General features: G+C 38.9%; 1 protein-coding gene across 2 annotated transcripts in view; it reads left to right on the forward strand.

The window, feature by feature from the left end:
* LOC150085936 (organic cation transporter protein-like) overlaps positions 1 to 21,893 on the forward strand; it is a 37,558-nt gene extending 15,665 nt beyond the window's left edge. For both annotated transcript variants that reach the window (XM_090373590.1, XM_090373591.1), the window contains 8 exons: positions 2,921 to 3,075; positions 3,219 to 3,387; positions 3,559 to 3,706; positions 5,964 to 6,061; positions 8,714 to 8,928; positions 14,782 to 14,963; positions 15,703 to 15,842; positions 21,710 to 21,893. In XM_090373590.1, the coding sequence (XP_090229716.1) occupies positions 2,921 to 3,075; positions 3,219 to 3,387; positions 3,559 to 3,706; positions 5,964 to 6,061; positions 8,714 to 8,928; positions 14,782 to 14,963; positions 15,703 to 15,842; positions 21,710 to 21,848 (1,246 nt within the window). In that variant the 3' untranslated portion in view covers positions 21,849 to 21,893. The remainder of the gene's footprint in view (positions 1 to 2,920; positions 3,076 to 3,218; positions 3,388 to 3,558; positions 3,707 to 5,963; positions 6,062 to 8,713; positions 8,929 to 14,781; positions 14,964 to 15,702; positions 15,843 to 21,709) is intronic.
* Positions 21,894 to 24,166: the final 2,273 nt, after the last annotated feature.

Here is a 24,166-nt window from a genome sequence, read left to right on the forward strand (position 1 = left end):
GTACCAATGACCTAAAAAGATTCGAAAACGCCTACAGGTTGCAGGTCTTTGCCGATTCCTATCGTCTCATGCAACTTTAGTGCACAGCCACTCGGCACAAAACTGCATTTAATTTTGATCCATTTTAACACTATCTTCTCATCCTTAATGTCAAATTTCAAATATTCTAATATAAAATCATAATTACATATGTATTTCAAAATTTTGTATTCAACCTTTCAGGGTGAACTTTGTAACCTTTTTGTAACATGGACTTTGTAACCTTTTGCTCATTGGGTCGCTTCACACCTTAGAATGTAACTCACACCATTCTAGCCAATGGCCATCCCAGGGGTGTCTCCTCAATAGAGAAATAAATTGGTAATAATAACTCTGATCCTGAATTAATGTTTAGTATCTGTGTAGCTATTGCTGTACTACTAATGAGAAAAGTAATGAAGAATAAAAGTGAATATGGAAAAAAAATCTTGACCCACTTCTGCTTGAGTTTCACTCTTACACAATTCAGTGAACTTTACACATTATACATATTAGCATTTCTATTTTCATCGTAATGGTTTAAAAATGAATCGGATTTTATTTTTATTTCCGACTTATTAAGAAACCGGGATGAAAAGCATCTATTTAAGTTCACCAGATATTTCCAGAAGAAGGGTAACTGGGAATTTTGACACATATAGACAAATATCAGAAATGGTATTTGGCAACTACGTGATAAATCTTAAAATAATTAATTTATTTATGTTTTTGAATTAATTATAATATCAGTTAAATTATAATTAAGTCCGGGAGCCTAAACATATACTTAACTATGTCTTCTTCATTTACTACACCATCTCGCATCTCACATGCACGACATAGTTTTCACGATATTAACCTGCCTACCGATTATATCTAAAAAACGTTGGAAACTCTGGTCTAGGTAGTAGCAGTAGTAGTAAGATTAAGTAAAAAGCAATATACTTCTCCACAGGGACAGTGCCTTTTTTATTTAGTGTAGCGTGCCAAAACAATGCCCTCGTGGGCAATACTGCTAGTAGAATCGCCGCCCTTTCCCCAACACCAGGTGGAAAAGACCTGAGTTTGAGTCCCGTCGATGACGTGAAGATTTTTATGGGATTTTTTCACAACGTGGCTGAGTTAGTCTGTCTGGGGTGAGGGTAGCATAGTTTTTTCTCCGGGAAACTCTGATTTTTTTGTCCAGAAAACAGACAGTACAACTAAAGCCATACAGACAGTATGGCTTTAGTTGCCAATGCTCCTAAAATCCCTATTACAACAACGAACAAATCAATTAATACTATGAGACATTAGTATATCGTATCTGTAAACTGTGTGTATTCTTTGTCAGTTTGTCTGTATGCCTAACTAAAAACCCGAGTTTCCGAGAGAAAAAACTATGCAGCCCCCTCTCCTGAGACCTACTAGCTCAGCCAAGTTATGAAAAAAAGCCGATAAAAATTCTTCTCTTCATTAACGTGTATTCGAATGAAAGAGCCGAATCTTTGGAAAGAAGATACCAAAGTACCTTTCTTGTTTCAAAATGAAGAAAAGAAACAATCTTTGAAACAGAAGGGCTGCCTATCTAGATGGAATATCTAATAGACCATATCTATATTTAGTAGTTTATGCTGCTGTATGGGAGAGAACAGTGATAGCATATAGATATTGATCTATATGGTATCACTTCGATAACATATAGGTATGGATCTAAGTCAACTTTGATCCTTATCTGTGTATCGAAGTATCCATATCAAAGTGAACTTTGGTAAATTAGCCATAACAGCCGGATTGGTTTGAGATATTTACGCATCAACCATGTGAAAGTAAGAATTATCAGCATTTCATCGTTCTGTTTTGAAAGGTAATGGTCATAAGCTTGTTTCATCAAAGACGGCCATCGTACATGCAATAGTGATCGCGCACATTTATACACCCTCTTTTACAAAGCATCAACGTGATTGCAAAATACCACAAAAGGATCTTGACAACGCATCCAGATATATTGAGGATTCACAAGACGTAATTAGTAAACATATCCAGACACCTCGAACAGAAAGAGCTCCTGTTGACCAATCAACTACCATACAGATAGTTGATTGATCAATAGAAGCTCTATTTTATATTGTGGGCAGACTCTCTATATTTCAGGAAAAGTTGTAAATAATGACACTGTGCAACAAAAGCAGATAGATGATAATAAAAAAAATAAATAATTAAAAAAAAAACACTAACAAACAGCCAATCATCATAAGAATTAACTTCTGGGTTAGTCCTATACGTTATAGCCAGTTCAAAGCGTATACTACTATATTCGAACCCTTCGAGAGGGTAGGGGGAATTAGTGTGGTCTTGTTTTCACACCGTAGTCAAGTTAGTCGCTATGGTGAATAACTTGGCAACTGCATTTTTCTCCTGGAAATTCTAGGCTTTTTTATCCCTCATAACAGGCTAATTAACCATTGAACACATGCAATTTACAGACATTATATACCGATGTCCCATTGCTTTAGCTTCATATAAACTAATTTGAAATCAGCCACCCTCAATGTCAGCTTACTTCCGTTCTAGTCGCATTAATAGAAACCAACCATCCAACCTCTTGTAAAAGATTAAGTAATCGATAATATACTATAATACATCTAACTTGCCACATAATTCTGACCTAAGTAGTTATGCGCCAAAGAGCTACCAACTGGTCCACCTAATAATTGCTTTCATGGTACTAAAGTCCCTCTTCAGTGTCATGTTTCAAAAACAGAGTAGCTCTGAAGCTGCATTTAGTGATACAATAAACTATCCATTGAATCAAAAGATGGTAATTGTATCTGTTCGAGAAAAGACAATTTTATTTTACACATTAGTAGTTATGATAGGAAGAACATTCAACTAAATGTTCCATCTTGTTATCACTCTGTAGATTCGGAAGACGTCCAGTGATTCTGTTCTCCACAGTAGGCTTATTTGTCTCGGGAATCGTGGTTATCTTCACCCCTAATTTCATCTCATATGCCATCTGTCGCTTCATAATAGCCATGTGCAGATCTGGACTGTTCGTTACTTGCTTCATCTTGTGTGAGTTAAAAAAAATTGCTTGAAATCAATTCAAAATATTTAATAACATAACGCATTCTTTCACTGGCTTCCAAAGCTACAGCACTTCTTTAAATTGTCTGGTCATATAAAATGAATACTAAGATTGAACTTTTATCTTTCAGTAATGGAAGTGGTCGGTCCAGAGTATCGTCCAATATTAGGTTTAGCGCGCGAGTTTGGCTGGGCAACGGGTTACATCACGCTACCAGGCATCGCCTACTTGTTGAGGAACTGGGTGCACATTCAGCTGGCTATTTCGATCCCTGTGGCTGCTCTTTTCTGTATGTATTGGTAAGCTTTAGAAGAGTCATCTAATTGCATGTGTTGTTTTATCATTCTACTTCGATAATATTGTTGCTGTTTCTACTAACTCACTCAAAATACTGTAATAAAAGATAATCTTTATTTGGCAACGGAATTTATGATTTACCCTTAACGGAACATTAAAATTCATTTTTTCAGGTTAATACCAGAATCCCCGCGGTGGCTTCTGACTCAAGGCCAAGAAGAAAAGGCAGAGGAAATTATGAGGAAGGCAGCAAAGAAAAATAAAAAGGATGTCACTCATCTTTCGGAAGATGTTCTTGTACTGACAAAAAGAATTAGACTGGTCAGTACCAATTTAAATGTTATTAGTTAATTAAATCCAAGAACAAGAAATATGTGGATGAGTTCTTCCAATCTAAGTAAATTTCGCTGGAAATTTTATGGTAGATTAAGCAAACTTAAACGGTCTAATGTCAAACACAGAATTTTAAATATCGAAGGTATGCCGGAAAAATAACTCGTGGGACTGTATCTCGGGTGTAAATTCATCCTACAGGAGTACTATCTTCTCTGATACATTCCTGTAGTGTGTAGGAAAATTGTTTAAAGGAATGTTAGGACTAAGAACTCCCTATTAGAAAGAGCGATCCATTGATGAGCCTAGTTGTTTGTTTTTTGTATGCATATGCAATCCTGAGCGTTATTAATGTTCACATTATGAACACAGTCAGAATTTTTTGACTAGTTTGCTAATATCTGAGCATGCTTATATCATATTTTTGTAATTGTTACTTTTTCTGTCACTGATGGATGTAATGGAGTGCGTACAAGCCTGGATCTGACGATCATGGAAGATAGATTTTTCATTTTTGTCATCATAATTAAACCACAATTTTCAGAATCATAATAAAATAAACATGCAGTTGTGTAGTTTTTGCAGGTGGTTATTATTTATATATCTAAGACCATGTTGCGCTGTATTTATTAGGTCTGTTAATGTACGTTCAACGATTTACATGATGTGCTGTGCAAATTTTAAAAACCAGAATAATTCGCCCTCGTGGGTAGCAGAGTTTGTAGAATCGCCGTCCTCCCCACACCGGGTGGAAAGGACTCGAGTTCCGTCAATGACGAGACGAATTTTTATGGTTTATGGGCATTTTTTACAACCTGGCTGAATCAGTCGGTTTCAGGCGAGGATAGCATGTTTTTTCTCCCGGAAACTCGGGTTTTTCATCCAGCAAACAGAAAATCGATCTCAGAACACACGCAATTTACGGAACAATATGGCCTTAGTTGCCGATGTTTCTACAATAACCGGAATAACTCGTAGAGTAAAACCCCACTCCCTCCGCCGGAGATTGGCTAATATATTCCTGATTACAGAAGCATTTAAAAATCCTCCACTCCTCGTTGGGATTTGAACCCAGACCTCCCCAAACAACTAACAAGTGGTGAAACCACAGTACTTTTACGGAGTGCAGTTTTTGCAGATTGATAAACTGTCTTTGTACTCTATTTTATTTTCCTAAAAATTTTGCCTACTATTCATGATTTGAAATTCGCTCTTGAGAAACTCTGTATTTTGAATGCACGCGCATTTCCTTCCTAGCCTCACGTTATTAATACTAAGTGCATTTTATTATTATTATTATGAAAATTGCGAGCACGTATGGTTTTAATTCTCACATCGTACTGACTCCACTTTACCACGAATTACCTTGGTATTGCACTACTCTTTAAAAATTCTCATCACCAAAAAGATTAATCTGGCTTTCATTCCAGTGGTGAAGCTCTGTTATGATACGCTGCTTCAAAATGAATTTTTCCGTCCTTGCATATAATTCTTTATGTAATTTAGAAAAGGCCAAAATTGCATTAACCTACCCGTTTTATAGTTTCAACTAGTTTTATTACTTATATTTTGCTAGCATTCGAAATATCGATCCGTGATAAACATAAGCTGAAGGAAATGGCGAAGCACTAAAATTTTCCATCTTGTGAAAATTTAGTCAACAGATTGTGATGATTGTTTCTAGAAGAAATGGTGCAGATCTCCAGCAAACCAGTGAGAGAGTAGCTCCTTGAGGTGGCGATGATGCTGAGAGGCGTCCTCATATAGCTCTCTGGACTTCAAATGAATGGAACGTGTCCGTCCCTTTATTTTCTTTCTAACCTGCGAAATAAAGCAACACCATGTTAAAAGGACTATTGTCTTTTTTGAAAGGGGTGGGTGGACACCATCTGGGAAAGACTGCGCAATAGCCTCAAGGGGCCCTTAATGTGGCCTTTAGTATATGTGCATACACATGAACACTTTAAATTCATTATGCTTTTGTTTGCTTTTCTGCTTTACCTTTCCATGTTTTTATAGCCGTTAATTTCTAAAATTTCTGCTGTTTGCTTTTAGAGACCAATAACCAATGCAGTGTTTAGGAATGGGATCCAACGGTCGCATTGTCCATGCTTTTAATTTAAAGGACACATCGGGCAAGCGAATTCAAAATTATATTTGATTAATTGCAATATGAAATTCACAATATTTTTTAATATATACTGTAATTATTATCCTAGAGACTTAATTCTGGCATTTTTTTCAGGAGGAAGAAGAGAAACAAAAAAAAGAGCACGGGACAATTTTAGACCTCTTCAAGACACCAAGCATGAGAAAAAAGTCTTTGATAGTGTGCTTTGCCTGGTAAGTTTAATTTTCCAGTGACATAATATTTCCTTTTGATGAAATTTTCTTGAAATAAGTCTTAGGCTTAAATCAAGCCCTGGCAAGTAGCGTAGTAGATAGTCGCTGTTCTCTGGCACCACGTGAAAAATGCCTGGGTTTGATTTCCATAGACAGTGGAAGTTGAAAAATACTTCCTACTAAGTCGGAGACTGCTTTTTTATATATTTTTTTCAAAATTTTTTGAAGTGTGAAAATTTGTAGACAATATATGAATTGAAGCCTAATAGCCGTATTTACCTCTGCCGAAAAATTTGAACAGCTCAGTCTTCCTCAAGCCTAAATCAAAACTACAATTGCAATCCATCAAAACACCGGCAGTGATAGCTAATACAGTACACTAAAGTACAGAATTTCTGTAAAAGCCAGAAAAGTGTAATGTCTGGTTTGTGTAAGTTGTGTTATGTTCTGTTGTGGTGTCTCTGGCCGCTGAGCCCCTGGTGGAACCCTGCGTTGCCCGCCAACCTCACTGAGAGGTGAGCCAAGCTGCCCATCATACTCTGAATGGCCTCTGTTCGAGGTCTTGACTAGCACCTCAAGTCATCAATTTCTTTACTATACTTCTAGCATCGGTGTAAATGCAAGTATACACGCACCTATTCTTACTCTTAGTTACCTTAACACAGCCCATGTATTTACTTGTTCCGCGATGACTCCCAGCAGTCCTGGAAATACTCATCCCGTTGTTTTCCAGGCTGCTGCTCATTCCAGTAGAAGCAGTGCAATTTAGCACACAGGATTCAGCCATGTTATCTGTTGTTCAGCAATTTCCGAGACATTTGGAATGAATTTTTAAGTTGTTCTGCCTGTGACCAGACAGTTTGCCACTCGTTGATTAGTTCGGCTCTAATTCTAGCATTATCGTCCTTTAAAGACAAATTCAAAGCACGGGCAATGCGAAGTTTCCAACTCTTGCTGGCAAAGCTTTCCTTCTGGAATACTGAAGGTAGGGAAACATTACTTCGCAATTAATGCGTAATTTTCAAGGAGAGCTGGGAGTCACGATGGAACAATAAATACTTGGGCTGTGTTAGGATAACAAAGAGTAAGAATTTTTCCTTTAACGTCCCAAACATTTTTAGAAATCCTGATTAATTTTCCTGCAAGAGTTTTAATTTTCTGAAGCACATATTTAGGGTGTGCTATAAAATTAGACTTTGTGGGTTAGACACCTACAGTTAAGGTTACTTAATATTTCATTAGCTCTCTCCTCTAACTCTAACCTGGATTTCCCGAATACAACTAGCTATACGTAAAAAACTATTATTTTTATTTTAAGGTCACCCGAATAATGAAATTCATCTGCCGTGCTGTGTATCTTATGTATGTTGATTGCGTGTGTTCTATGGTCGACTTGTCTGTTTTGCTGGACGAAAAACCCCAGTTTCTGGGGGGGGGGAAACCTTGCTATCTACGCCTGAGACCGACTAACTCAGCCACGGAGTTGAAAGAAGCCCATTAAAGTTCCTCTCGTCATCGACGGGATTCGAACCCGGGTCTTTTCCACCCGGTGTGGGGAGGACGGTGATGATACCACTGTGCTACACGCGCAGACACTAGCTGTGTAAACACAACTCCATGGCCGGATTAACCATTACCCAAAACAAACAAGTACTTGGGGTCCACAGTTGGCCATTAATAGACTGCATGCCGCCATATATATATAAAAAAAAAAAACGCATTAATTGCGTCACAGTCCACTCAAAGTTACACGACTATTTCAAAAGAAAACGCATTAAACGGTTTGTTGTTGCTGGGCTTTATTCAGTTAGACTCGTGAAGTAATCTGCGAATATTGATACTTGGTGATCTTCCCTGCCCAACTTTTGGACATCATTCTTTGCGACACCCAGTTGTTGGACGCCTTGGAATTCTCACCTGAGTTTCCTATAGCTTCTCACGCTGCGACAATCCAGTATGATGGGCAATCTTCTCTGTATACTGCCCTCATCTCCTCATGAATGTTTGGGTTTTTAATTGGAGAAATAGGAGACGGATGACAAACCGAATTTCATTTTCTTTCTTGTCCCTCCCACTTTCCTATACCAGAGGCGCTATATAAAAACGAGAAAATTTTATTTCTACCCCTACTGTAAATAGGTGACGGGGTTGAAAAACTGGCTGGGACCGCCTAGTTTAATCAATATTTCAATTGGATACTATTATTTGGAATTGCTGTCTAATTCCAACTATTTCTCTGAACCAATCAGAATACGAGTAGCACCCAGTCAGCATTTGTTCATCGTTCAACTTCCAACTGAATGAACTAATTTTTTTCTTCTTTGTCTACTGGTATCCCCCGTTTTCTGTTCCCTCGAACAACTTTCTCCCATCCTTCTGCATTTCCTGAAAATCGCAACCTGTAGAAATTCACTTCCGATGTTAGTTTTCTTCTTGCGTCCTGATCAACCCAACCCTGATAATAAATAAATAAATTTTCTGTTTATGCTCTGGAACAACTACATGATCATCCACTGTTAAAATATTGTTTATTTAACAGTGGGTGGGTTTTCAACAGATTCCTCTTGGTACTTAATTTGTAATTCTTTTTTCCTCTTTTTATTTTGCTCTTTTGGTTATGTATTTAATACAGTCTGTCTTTCTTTCCATTAGGTTTGTTGTGGCATCTACATTCTACGGACTAGCCTTAAACACTGGAAACATAGGTGGAAATCTCTTTCTAAATTTCTTCCTCAATGGTGCAGTCGAGTTTCCAGCCTACATCATTTTCATCTTCATTACCAAAAGATTTGGCAGACGTATTCCTCTAATGTGTTCCTTGGTTGCTGGAGGGTTGACCTGTGTTCTTAACATTCCTATCAAAGATGGTGAGTTGGATTAATTTTTCTAACTACTCCCATCAAACTAGAATTAGTGAATTACTATAGAACCATTTCCAGAAGACAGTACACGGCAAACGTTCAAATATTTTATGAGGTTAAACATTCTAGGTTTAGTAAGCAAGTTTAGATGCTGGTGAAAAAGAATGGGCCACTATTTCTTTAGTGTATTCTTGGTATATTGGTGTTTTTCTTTCTTTTTATTTAATATGTTAAGGTTTGTGCCGATCCCAGGGATCACCCCCAATTCTCATGAGTCATGGAGAGGGCGCTGAATCTCTTTAAAAGTTACAGCTATCAGTTACAGGCTCTGCAAAAACGATAAGTGTTTACCTGTTATTTACATGATTGTTATTTTATATTGTACTTAATACGTAGTCATATAGTTATAGTTACGCTGGTTATTTTTTATTTTTAATTTAGATAAAGAGTTTTTGTGGATTTTACTTACGATAGGTAAAACCGTTATTTCGTTCCATTTCTGTAGCCATTGTTTTTGGATATAGTGGTAGGGAATTCAAATTTTTTAATTGAGGTAGCTAGGTAGCTCTAACGCATAATTATATAGTAATACGCTTCACTGTTTCTATTTAATAGTTTCTATTCAAATACTATTGATATTTAATTTATTGATTTTATTAATTTAAACTACCATGCCCCAAACTAGAGCAGCAAAGCAACGGGCACAAAGTGGCAGGAGTGCTGTGACTCGGGGGAGAACTGAGGGGGGCAATTCTCCAACGCATCACAGCCTAAAGAAATGTGCAACTTGTGAAATGTTTGCCGAACTCTCTGGAACGGAACATGATATGCCATGGGGGATGTCTTTGTGTGTGCGCGATGCAAGGAGTGTATCGAAATCAGGCAACAACTCAGCGTTCTTATGGGCCTATATGAGAGCTTGAAGGACAGGGTGGATGCCCTCGAAGGAACTAAATTGAGGGGCCCATCAGGCTCTCAGCTGCCCACATCAACGCCAGAGCTTGCACTTGGTCATCACGCAACACAGCGGCAACCCCTAAGGCAGAATGCGCTGGTCCCACAGGAACTAGTTGTTGTTGGTGACTCTATTGTCAGGGAAACGGGGAACATCCTTTGTAAAAAGGATAGGTGGAACAGGACCAGGGTATGTCTGCCAGGGGCAAAGGTTGATGACGTTGTAGAGCGGATATCATCTTTCAAGGGCACAAAAGGTGATATAGTTGTACACGTTGGCACTAATGATATTAAGAGTAGGAGACCGGCAGAATTACTCAACAAGTACAGGTCACTGTTGAAAAAAAGCCGTGAAATAGGGTTGAATTTGAAAGTGTCTGCAATTCTGCCCAGACACGATAGGAGGGAGTATATGATGAGAGCCTTGTCGATCAATTCGGCCCTGGAAAGATTGTGCAAGGCTCAAGGGGTAGAATTTTTTTCAGCCTGGACTGTACTTGTTAATAGGAGAGATTGCTTCTACAGGGATGGGATACACTTAAATAGAAAGGGTGCAAGAATATTTGCTGATGCTATCGAGGCAGTGTTAGGTGGGTCGGAAAACTGCTAGTTTGGGGGGATACAAAGACTAATAGTTTAACAGTAACCGCAGGCAGAGGTGAAGGCGATTCTTGCACAACTTCTATTAGAATAAGAAGCGACCTGGAGCGAGGGGTGTTGGGGGTTTCAGGGACGGATGGCAGTCATCATGGAATAGTTGGGTATATGGGATGTGTTAGGGTAACCAGGAATAGGCATAGGAGCATGTATGCTTGCATGTATACCAATGCTAGAAGTATAGTAAATAAATTTGATGAATTTGAAGTGTTGGTCAAGACATCAAAGGCGGATATTGTTGGGATAGCAGAGACGTGGTGTCACAAAGATATAAGGAATGCAGAACTGGAATTTGGGGAGTACAATGTGTACAGAAAGGATAGACAGGACAGAAAGGGAGGGGGTGTTATGCTGTTAATTAAGAAAAACATAAAATCAAAGGAAGTGCATCCAGTTAATATAGATGAACAGTGCTCTGTTGAGTCAGTTTGGTGCGAGATAAGCACTGCGAAAGGAAAAATAAGGGTAGGAGTGTGTTATAGGCCTAATGACTTGAATGAGTACAATGAACAATTGTACAGAGAAATAGAGTGGGCCAGTAAATCTGAATGTCTTATAATGGGGGATTTTAACTTCCCAGATATTGACTGGAACTTGTGGGTTGGTCACTCACACACCAGTCAGACTTTTGTGGATTTATTGGATGATTGTTTTCTGCAGCAGCATGTTCGAGAGGCAACCAGAGAAAGTAACACTCTTGATCTGGTTATCAGCAGTGATCATTCGTGTATTAAGAATTTGCAGATAAAGGAACCACTAGGTGGCAGTGATCACAGTGTGCTGAAGTGGGATTTACTCAAAGAGGTAACTACCGTCAGGGGTAAAGGAAAGGGTTTTTGCTTCCGTAAAGGGGAGTACAGTGGTCTCAGACAGTTTTTAAATTCTGTACAGTGGGATCAACTGACGATGTTACCAACAGTAAATTCTAAGTGGGAAGCATTCAAGGAATTAATCGTGGAAGCTACTAGACTTTATATACCGATTAAGAAATATCGTTCAAGGTTTAGGCCTAAATGGTTATCAAATGAACTAATGAGACTCGTGACAGAGAAGAAAAATGCATGGGATGCATATAAATTATCAGGTGACGCAGAAGCCTGTGGCAGATATAAGCTAGTCTGTAATCAGGTCACAAAGGAGGTTCGGCAGGCGAAGGCGGATTACGAGAAATCTTTGGCAAAGGATGCTAAGAAAAACAGCAAGGATTTCTTTACTTATATAAACTCTAAAAGGAAGGGGATGAATATGATTGGTCCACTTGACATCGATGGTTCGACTGTTGATGATCCTGCTCAGATAGCAAACAAACTGAATGAGTATTTTGCATCTACATTCACACGTGAGGAATTATTACAGTTTGAAAATGGAAGAAGGTTATCAAATTGTAGCAGTGTGCTTAATGATTTTGTAATAACTGAGAGCAAAGTGGAGGAGAAATTGTTGAAGTTAAACATAAGAAAGGCACCTGGGGTGGATGGGATCTATCCAGTTATTTTAAAGGAGGCGGCAAAGCAACTAAGCAAACCCTTAGCCATAATTATGAGAGCATCCTTGGACTCAGGGGAGGTTCCCACGGACTGGAGATGTGCAAATGTGTCCCCAATTCACAAAGGTGGATCGAAGGGTGACACGAGTAATTACAGACCAGTTAGTTTAACTTCTGTTCCGGGTAAAATAATGGAGTCACTGGTTAAAGATGCATTGCAGGATCATCTAGACAAGACTGCAGCAATAATTCAAACACAGCATGGGTTTGTTAAGGGAAAGTCTTGTCTGACAAATTTGATTGGTTATTATGATGTGGTCACAAAGGAACTGGATGCGAAAAATAATTTTGATATCATATACTTGGATTTCAGGAAAGCTTTTGACACTGTTGCGCATGGAAGACTACTGTACAAATTGGAGCAGAATGGTATTAAGGGTAAGTTGCTACAATGGATAAAAGGATGGTTAAGTGGGAGAAGACAGAGGGTGGTAATCAATGGGTGCTGCTCTTCATGGACTAATGTTATTAGTGGAGTCCCACAGGGTTCGGTGTTGGGTCCACTGTTGTTTTGTGTATTTATCAATGATATTGATGAAGGTATATCAGGCTTAATGTCGAAGTTTGCAGATGACACAAAGGTTGGCAGGGTTGTTAATGACAGTAATGGCAGTGTGCTACTGCAACAGGATCTAGATAATTTGGGCAGATGGGCTAAGAAGTGGCAACTGAAGTTCAACCTTGACAAATGCAAAGTACTGCATATGGGTAGAAGTAACCCCAGAGAAACGTACCAACTGTGTGGTACTACACTTAAGGTGGTAGAAAATGAAAAAGACCTGGGAGTAATTGTGCAGTCAGATATGAAGTTTTCTGAGCAATGCAGACAGGCTGCTAGGGCAGGTCATGGGGTTTTGTCAATGATATATAGGAATTTTGCTAGCAGGGAAAAGGAGGTGATTGTCCCTCTGTATAAGGCAATGGTCAGGCCACGCCTTGAGTACTGCGTACAGGTCTGGAGGCCTCATTTTAGGAAGGATGTAGATTTGCTTGAGCGTGTACAGAGAAGAGCAACACGATTGGTGAGGGGAATGAAGGGATTCTCTTACCAAGAGAGGCTTAAGTTCTGCAAATTGCAGTGGCTGGAGACTAGGCACCTGCGCGGTGATCTGATTGAGGTCTATAAGGCCTTGAATGGGTTGAGCACGCTGAATTCTGATGGGATCCTTCCACTTGTTCAGATTACGAACCTACGGGGACATAAGTTCAAATTAAGAAAGGACAGATGTAGAATAGATGTGCGGAAATTTGCCTTTAGCCAGCGGGTGGTTAATTGCTGGAACAAACTTCCATCTGTCGTTGTGGAAGTTGATAGGTTAAATAAATTTAAGGAGGAACTGGACAGGCATTTGGAGGGAATGGCGTGATGATTTTTTTTTTTTTTTTTTTTTTTGGCTGATGCTGCATAAGCTCCTACACTTGCTTTCTTGCATCATGTGCCACTACTACTACTACTACTACTACTACTACTACTACTATATGTGGTGAGGCAAAATGCCAAGCCCGGCCGTTGTGTGTAGAGTTTGTTTGTGTAGAGGACCTAGAGGTATGATGTTTTGTTATGTTGTGGTGACTGGTAACTGCCGTCTTGGAAGCCAGGAAGCGACGAACACCAGGTCAGTCGCCTCCCATCCCTAGTCGCGGGAGGCGCGCCACATTTTATTATTAGCCCAGGCTGGGCTTCTAGAGAATCAAAGGTCGTGGGAAGCCCGGTAATGAGAGGAACGGTTGGAAGATGAGAAGTTTAGGAGTTGGGGGGATGATTGGTAGTGATAGAAAGCTGGCTAAAAAATCGAAATGTGATTAACTTTTCACGTCAGAGAATATTGGATTTGAGAACCTAGATGAACTTCAGCTGATGCTGATTAGAAACAAGGGTGAAACTTTTCACAAATAAGTCAAAACTCGAAGTCTTCCTCTACCGAGTTTAAAAGGCCTGAGTTCGAATATTGTCAATAACACGAACAATTTTTAACATCATGCATAAATTAGTCCGTCTCAGGCAAAGAGTTGCATAGTTTTTTTTTTTTTTTTTTTTCCCTATCCGGAATCCAAGTTTTTCGTCCAGGAAACAGAAAAAAGAATACATGTACACGCAACTAGAGACGCAAATGTACTGACCCCTGATAATCTCAGTTGCACTTAACGTGCACTTTAAAACTTGGGCCAGTAACCAAATCTGTGACTTGTGTAGCATCATGGAAAAGGGCAAACGTGGAAGCAAGGGTTTAATGTGGACAGTCATACAACTCACTGATCACACTGGTCTTTTGTCTTCTTGAGTGGGAATTCAAGTTGGTTGTAGGTCTCACAATGAAATACTCCAATTTAACGAAAATAATCAATATTCCACATGGCTCAACTAATGGGTCAATAGTGAGACATCGTGGGTATAGGACGTGTAAACTGGCTTGCACAGGTCCACAATCTTAAGCACGAATGCGCTTGGCAGATGTATTTAGTAATCAGGTATGTATAAACATCTAAATTCGATTTCTTATTTTCATTCAGTTTTTGAACTGGCGCACAACATTTTACAGAAACCATATCACTGACTTGCATTCAAAAAACGCTACCAAAAATTCTATAAAAACTTCGTAACAGTCTTTTAATCAAACAGTTATTTTGTTAATATTAATGATATTTTGTTCATAGGTTGCATTGCCTGTGACATTCATTATTATTTTTTTATTTCTTGGTAGATCTGCTCTGGTTGAAGATCACGCTTGCCAATGTAGGAAAGTTCTTCATCACCGCAGCTTTCGCTTTGGTTTACGTGTTTTCTTCAGAAATATATCCAACTACAGTACGAAACGTTGGAATCGGATTCAGTAATTCGTGTGCAAGAGTTGGCACTATTCTAGCTCCTTTTGCTAAAGAACTGGTAAGTCATTCTCCAGAATTGTAATACAACGCTACTGTAAATAACCGGGTGTCACTTGAGACATTCGCAATAACATTTACCCCTATTAGAACTTACAATCAGAACCTTTCCGCCCTCTTATGAAATAGCAAAATAGCATCGACAGCTGGCCGGATTTACTACTACGAACACGTGGCAACAAGAAAGTCCTCCTCATTTGGAGTTATGCAACGCGAGTAGCTCGTTGTGAAGGTGTTGCATATAATAGTTATGACAATACGTATATGACCGTCGTTTTGCGTTCTTGGGTAGTAGGTTTACTAAAGCAAAATGCAACAAAAATATCAGGTCCTGCTTTACCACAGATGTAGTTGGGATTTCCCGAAGAGGAAAGGATGCCGAAATAATCTTAAAACATATTTGGACCAATAGAGGCATAGAAGCAATACTTTCTGTCCCCTTCCGTAGTCTGCATCTGTGACTATTACTGTATTAAGATAAGTAGGCTGATTAGTCTTAGATATTTCATAACCCGAACCTGTCCTTGATCAGGAAGGCAGATGTTTAGTTGTTGGAGATGAAAGAGCACTACCGCTACAGTAGTCAAAATTTTGTTACTCCTGCCCTGATGGCAATGTTGTCACAACTACGTTAACGAGTTAAGTTTAAATTTAGTTATTTAAAATTTTCAAATCTGTCATTGAAAATGTTTTTTCCTTTATTTATTTATTTTTTTCTTTTCCCTCCTCTGAACGCGTAGGGTCGTGCCACACATCCTAGTGCGCCACTTGGACTGTTTGGAGCATTATCCATTGCCGGTGGATTGTTGATCCTTTTGCTACCAGAGACGAATAATCAAACGTTGCCCGACACAGTTGCTCAAATAGAGAATGCTGGAAAGTAAGAATTCTAATAATTATTTGTTTAGCGTGTGAAATACTTTGATTTTAACTGCACGGAAATTATAACACAGCTCTTTCCTTATGCAAGGTGTGGGAAAAAAGAAAAAAAAAAAAGTTGGAATGCAATAGAACTAAAGATACTTTTTGATTATAGAAATTATTTAAATTCATTATCAATTTCAAAAAAAAATACAGATTTCAGAAAGTACTCTGTAAAAAGAATATCAATTAAAGTGTCCATTTTTTGGAAATACATTTTCCCATTCTCATTATACCTTTGCTTCCAACTAACTCACACCATACAGATTCTATACTAGCATTTTTGCAAGATATAAGACGGGACTGAATTTTAGAAGGATTGAATCAATTGAAGGATTTGAGTTACCTTTGCCCCACTGGATAATTATCTGGAAATGAGCATTTAAGGAATTGCTAGTGGATATTCGAGAAGTCGAAGCTGTTTGTGTTGAGCAAGGTTTCTCAAACTGCAAGATGGAATTCAAAGTGCTATCATCAGGAAAAGAGTGGGGAGAAAGAACTGAACCTAGAGGAATATCAGCATTAGTGAAGATGCCAGAAGACAGAAAACGATCTATCATCACCAGCAATGGGCGGTCAGGGAGAAAACTAGATATCCAATTACAAAAAACAGTTGGTAAACCATAAGGTGGAAGCTTATTTAGATGACCTTTATGCCAAACACGATCAAAAAGCTTTGAAATGTCAAGAGCAACTGCTTGAGTTTCACTAAACTTTTCCATTGAGTTTGTCCATAGATGGGTAACAAAAGCCAGAATATCACCAGTGGATCGACACTGACGGAAAACAACTGACAATCGTTGATCACATGGAATGTTTCTAGGTAGTTTAAGAGTTGGCGGTTAATTGATTTCTCCATTACTTTGGAACGGGTAGGAGTAATTGCAATGGGACGATAATTGGATGGAAGAGATTTGTCACCCTTTTTAGGAACTGGCTGAATATGAGCAAATTTCCAAGCAGAAGGGAAAACATATTTGGAATAAGAAAGTCAAATAAGGCGACACAGAACAGGAGCACAGGTTTTGAGAACAAGTGGAAAAATACCATCAGGACCTGGAGCTTTCTTAGCACCAAGCTTGTTCAAAATCCTTCTAACATCCTTTTGATGGAAGACCACAGGAGGCATTGAATGTATTGGACAATGGTGAGAGGTGGTTTACCAAGATATTCAATTCACGAGTTGGAAGAAAAATAGAAAGCTAAGAGGTCAGCTTTATCTTTGGCTGAAATGGCGATAGAACCATCTAGTTTTGATAGAGGTGGGACTAGCGATGGTCAAATGTTGCGGCGAATAACTTTGGTGAGAGATCACTATGATCGCCTACCATTTGGACAAGAAACAAGTTGTCTACTCTTAGCCTGTTCGATATACAGTATAGTTTGGACTGATTAATAAGTGTTTTTGTCTGCGCGTGTAGTAGCACAGTGGTATCGTCACCGTCCTCCCCCACACGGGGGGGGAAGGCCGGCGTCGAATCCTGTCGATGACGCGAGGGGCTTTTATGGGCTTTTTTCACTCCGTGGCTGAGTTAGTCGGTCTGACCCCAGAAATTGGGGTTTTTCATCCAACAAAACAGGAAAACCGACCACAGACCACACGCATTACAGAACCATAACACATGGGTATATGTAATAGTTTAGTTTTTTAATAACTGCTTTACAACTGTTACAAGCTTTGGTGTAGGGAAAAAATTAACCTAAAGATACAAGCCAATTATTATATGCAACATTGAACAGATTTAGCACATTTATTGGAAAACCGAGGTTTAGATAAAGCATGAGATTTTAATGCTGGAGTGTGAAATAATGGATTTCATCCCTAGAAGAATAATTTCACTGACACGATCTGAGCAAAAGTTGCCTTTCAGTAATCCTAGCAAGGAAAAGAAGAAAAGAAATCTTGCAGATCATCCCATTTTGCATTCTTGCAATGCCGAACAACATGAGGCTGAGAATGGCCACAAGAGAAAGGCTCCATTGGAGAAGAGACCATGACCAAGTTATAATGAGGTGCCTAGAGGGCCATTCACCTTGACCGTTTACTTTGAAGGGTTATATGTGAGAAAAACAGATCAAGGATGTTGGATGCGTGGTTAGGATTGTCCGGTATTCTGGTAAGTAAATGAACAATCTGTGCGAGGTCATTATTAATTGCAAAAGCATGAGCATCTAGACCAGCTAGATCCGTGTGACTAGAAAACGGAATCCAGCTGGATTTGTGAACCTTATAATTAACAAGTCAAATTATCTCACTTTTATTAGAAACGTTGGACTGGAGAAAGTAAGTTTCAAAGAGGGGAAGTTAAAGAGTTCCAAATGATTAGTGGAGTTTGGAGAACGATAGAGGCTACAGATGAATTTGGCAGAATGTGGTAGAGAGATTTTAAGCCAGGAGTGATTGAAAGGAGGAGATTCCAAATTACTAAGTCTCTGACAGCGAATATCAGAAAGGACATATGTACATGTGCCACCTTTTGAAGTGAACGAAATCATACAGCCAATAATTTTGACAGTTGAGATGAGCAGTGGTTAAATCAACTGATAACTGGGATTCTGTTAGAAAAAGTACATGGAGTTTGGCAGATTGTAAGTAGAAGTAGATCCATTAGGATTAGAACTGAGACAATGCATATTTGTGAAATGAACGAGGAAGTGTTTGGGAGGTTTAGATCTCTTCGCCGATAAGTTTTTTCTATTAGTTTGACAATTCATGATGTATTTAGTAGTAAAAAAAGGTTACAAGGATATGCTGTATGAAGTAATGAAATTTTTGGATATGGCGTACTCATGGCAAGAATATACCTAGCTCCTTGACATAACGCGACCTCGACAATGCCCCTTATACACATTACTCAGACCTCCAGTCACTATCTGCTACACACGCAAATTACAGACACATACGGGTGTAAATAAGAAATTGTCGGGTGCCCCTAATATAATAGTTTAGTTTAGTCACTATCTGGCAGAGCAGAGGCAGCGCGTTTATACACTAACGGACAGGAAGCCTCCCAGAGAGTTGCCAACAGGTTCAGTCCGGTGGACTATCTAGCGGTCAGTCTGCGAACACCGTTTTAGAGCTATACCCTAGGAACGTAAGGAAGATTGTATCTCACCACGATAACCATCATAACCTCAAAAGACCTCAATCATACTGCATGATGGAAGAGATGGGTGGTTGGTCCAAACCTTTCTGTGGAGACTAAACATGGGCTCCACAACTTCAGTCGTCCAATAAGCAGAGTAGTGATACTGTACCAGTTGATGAGAGTCACCTACCATCTAGTATTGCCTGGTAACACAGAGGGACGGCATTCCTCCATGTGGTGTGGGCGCACACCTCGAGCCTTGCTTACGTTTCGCACCTGGATGGTTGCCTCTAGTGTACTAGGTGCTGTATTTTAGGATTTGCACACGGGGTTTATATCCAGGGTTACTAACAGTCTTACCATTGTGAAGGTGCAAGCAGAGGATTTGGCTGTCACAAACCGACCGGACTTTGCCGAAATTAGGTCCACTTGACTTGAGTGTCACCCGAATATCAGTTCAGTCGGCGTTTTAGACTCCCAGATAGCAGCCTAGTTTGGCGTACCTGGGCGAATATCTGTGAAAGTCTTATGGACTTAAAATGTGTCTCATATTTTGTTTCAAGCTAAGTTAACATGAAAGTAAAGCTTATACCTGTTTCATGTAATACTCCGATATATAAAAAAGTGTTTATTGTTATTAATAACATTTAACGTTATATGATGTAACGAGGATCGTTTTATTTGACCTCAGTCCATTAAAACCATCCGCAATTTTTTTTTTTTAGTACTTACTAAAGAATACAAGTGATAACTTATCATTAATATTTATTGTTTTAAATGTATATTGATACCTATTTTGGTGTATTAACCGTTACGCCATTTGTTTAGTGAGGAGAATGTGCCTGTCTAAGTGACGCTAACTAAAATTAAAAAGCAGTGTATAGGTTCGTTTTGGATGAATGAATTGCACCATGAGATTTTTATTACTCTAAGTTAATGCACGGTCATAAACTCCACGGCAGCTACACTGGTGTTCAAAGAAAGTGCACCACCTAGGAATTTCACATTTCTAACCCTTTTCGCGATGGTATGTTACATTAATGATTAGCATCACAAATAGAAATATAAACAAAAGATTTATTAACAGTTAAGGCAAAGCTAATTAATATTTGACAGGTGCTCTCAAAATATCCCAAAATGAGCATTTGCAGCCTATATACAACAGTTTTGGTAAACACGACAATTATGACTGAAATGTTATCAGGAGCCCTCAATTTACTTCAGTTAATAATTTTAAATGGAAAACAAAATGAAAAGTTCACCAGGTGCAAACTGATATTTAGTTGAACCACCTCTGACCCTGATGACAGCAGCACACCGTCGAGGCATTCACAAGATCAATTGCTGAAGGTAATCAACTGATAGTTCGTGGTTCCAAACACGAATTATGGCTTCCTGAAGTTCACGAAGGGTCTTTGGTTTCTTTCTGGCAACTTCAGATTCCACACATGCCAACAGTTTTCTATAGGATTCAGGTCCGGGGTGTTTCCTGGCCAGCTAACAGTTGTAATGGACCGTTCTTCCAATAATTTTCCACCTGTAACATATGTTAGCAGACATTACTGTCGAACCTCTAATGCAGAAATGAAGCTAAAGTAACTACAGAAGTGCCTACTTACACTTTTCGCCCGATGACAAGGAGCAGAGTCGTCTTGAAAGATGCAGCTACTTGGCAGGTTGAAATGGTCTCTAACTGTTGGCAGCAATTTGCCTTCCGATATAGTCAGGTATCCATTGGTATTTACAGAACCTTTTATAAACTGCAGGTGATCTACTCCGCGATACCAAATGCACCCCCATATCATTTGGCTGGTAGGGAATTTCACTGTAGACACCATACAGTCTTGATGATATTCTTCACCACGTCTACGGCGAATCGTTTGTCTCCTATCAGAGCCATGCAGGTTGAATTTCTTCTCATCCGAGAAAATAACTGACCCACTGTTTGGGACTCCATTTCACATGCTCCTTACACCAAATTAATTGGGCCTTTTTTAGTTTGAGGTCTGGCTAAAAGTCCATTTTTGAAGAGGCGTCTTCTGACTGTTACTGCACTTGCTACCACACCTGTACGTTCCCAGTCTCTTGTCTGCTCAGACGAAGAAGCGTTACGGTTTTTAAGGCATAAGCGCTGTCATAAGTCCTGTTTTGGCGTACAGACCCGATTGCGTTCGGTTCCTTTTTTCCTATCAGCAGAACCAGCATTCTTGAGTTTGGAAAGAAATCTACTCACTGTCGACTGAATACAAGACACTCTATAAGCAATAAGACGGGAAGAACATCCTTCCTCACGTAAAGCAACAATAACACTCTTTCTTCGTAGCGTCAACTGTACGTAGCTCGCCCTCCTGACACAAGCAAGGAATGACTGCAACCCTTGCAGAGCGTGCTTATATAGCTGGAAGTAACAGCTGATGCAATATTACGTCATCACCTACGCGTGTCAATCTTATCTGATGTAATCTGTAAGAAATATTGCCATATACTTACGTTATTCGGACGACAATTACAATTTTAAAGGGTGATGCACTTTCTTTGAACACCAGTGTATATTTCCCTTTGACTAAATGGGAGTTTTTCATTGCGCAAGACAAAAATGATGGGGACCGTTGCGGTAATTACGCAACTCGTATGTCCAGTTTCCTCCTCCACACATAAACGTGCTGCATTGTTATTTAGTAATTTATTCATTTTATATGAAATGATTTCAATAATTTGTATTTGATTATTTTTACAGAAAGGAAGACAAAATTAAGAAAACCAAAGCGACCTCTAATGGTAAGGAAAACAGGACTGACAGCATATTAAAATCATCTCATGAAATGGAAACGATAAGCAAAAGCACAGTCTCAACGCAGCACAACGCAGAAGGCTGAATTAAAACAGTAGTTTATACAGAATTTCTTTCTAATTTGACGAAAACTGATACTCAGAAAAATGGGTGGATAAGTTGTACATTCCTTTATAATGAAAAGTTCTAAATACCTCAAAGAAATGGACAACACTCTGTGCTTGTATTATCTATGAAAGAAGTATTAAATAAATAAACATGCTGCTTTTTTACAGGAAGTGAAATCATGTTTTATATTCATTAGGATATTTTTTATAATAGCCTAGGTGTTAATGATTTCAATCAAATAGTAATAGAGGCATGTGATCCAAGAAAGCAAGCGTAAGAGCTTATGTAGAATCCGCAAAAAAAAAAAAAAAAAAAAAAAAATTACACAGCCATTCCCTCTAAATGTTTGTCTTGAATTTATTTAAGCTATCAACTTCCACAACGACAGATGGAAGTTTCTTCCAGCAATCAACCACCATCTGGCTAAAGGAAATTTTCCGCACATTTATTCTAACTGTCTTTCTTCAATTTGAATTTATGCTCACTTAGGTTCGTAATCTGAGCAAGTAGAAGAATCCCATCAGAATTCAGCATGCTTAACCCATTCAAGGCCTTATACGCCTCAATCAGATAACCTCGCAGGTGCCTAGTCTCCAGCCGCTGCAATTTGTAGAATTAAGCCTCTCTTGGTAAGAGGATCCCTTTATTCCCCTCACCAATCTTGTTGCCCTTCTCTGTACACTCTCAAAAAAATCTACATCCTTCCTAAAATGAGGCCACCAGACCTGTACGCAGTACTCAAGACGTTGCCTGACCATTGCTTTATACAAAGGGATAACACCTCCTTTAGCCCTGCTAGCAAAATTCCTGAATATCATTGACAAAACCCCATTCTTGTAGCCTGTCTGCATTGCTCAGAAAACTTCATATCTGATTGCACAATTACTCCCAGGTCTTTTTCATTTTTTACCACCCTAAGTGTAGTAGCACACAGTTGGTACGTTCCTCTGGGGTTACTTCTACCCATATGCAGTACTTTCCATTTGTCAATGTTAACCTTCAGTTGCCACTTTTCAGTCCATCTTCCCAAATTTTCTAGATCCTGTTGCAATAGCACACTGCCATTACTGTCATTAACAACCCTGCCAACCTTTGTACCATCTGCAAACTTCGACATTAAGCCTGATATACCTTCATCAATATCATTGATAAATATACAAAACAACAGTGGATCTAACACCGAACCCTGGGGGACTCCACTAATAACATTAGTCCACGAAGAGCAGAACCCATTGATTACCACCCTCTGTCTTCTCCCACTTAACCATCCTTTTATCCATTGTAGCAACTTACCCTTAATACCATTCTGCTCCAATTTGTACAGTAGTCTTCCATGCGCAACAGTGTCAAAAGCTTGCCTGAAATCCAAATATATGATATTAAAATTATTTTTTGCATCCAGTTCCTTTGTAACCACATTATAATAACCAATCAAATTTGTCAGACAGACTTTCGCTTAACAAACCCATGCTGTGTCTGAATTATTGCTGCAGTCTTGTCTAGATGATCCTGCAATGCATCTTTAACCAGTGACTCCATTATTTTACCCGGAACAGAAGTTAAACTAACTGGTCTGTAATTAATCGTGTCACCCTTCGATCCCCCTTTGTGAATTGGGGATACATTTGCACATCTCCAGTCCGTGGGAACCTCCCCTGAGTCCAAGGATTCTCTCATAATTATGGCTAAGGGTTTACTTAGTTGCTTTGCCGCCTCGTTTAATATAACTGGATTGATCCCATCCACCCCAGGTGCCTTTCTTATGTTTAACTTCAACAATTTCTCCTCCACTTTGCTCTCAGTTATTACAAAGTCATTAAGCACCCCTACAATTTGATAACCTTAATAACTCCTCACGTGTGAATGTAGATGGAAAATACTCATTCAGTTTGTTTGCTATCTGAGCAGGATCATCAACAGTCCTACCATTGATATTAAGTGGACTAATCAGATTAATCCCCTTCCTTTTAGAGTTTATATAAGTAAAGGAATCCTTGCTGTTTCTCTTAACATCCTTTGCTAATGTTAATGATTATTAATTTAAAGTTAAATTAAAACAAGGTATAGTTATTTTTACTTATTATATGAAAAGGTTTTTTTTTAATATGAAAATGTAAAAAACGTTATGGATTATCGTGAGAAGCAAAACATATGTTGTAATATTACCGCGTACCCCCCAAAAAGGACTTAGCGTATCACTGATGGACTAACACCATTGTAAATAACTATGAACAACTTTAAAAAAAAAAGAAGAAGAAGACGAGACCGTTTGTATTATCCAAAACCCTTCTCCGT

Source organism: Mastigoproctus giganteus, chromosome 5 (assembly GCF_048544385.1).
Source record: "Mastigoproctus giganteus isolate SK-2022 chromosome 5, ASM4854438v1, whole genome shotgun sequence".
Lineage (NCBI taxonomy): Eukaryota > Metazoa > Arthropoda > Arachnida > Uropygi > Thelyphonidae > Mastigoproctus > Mastigoproctus giganteus.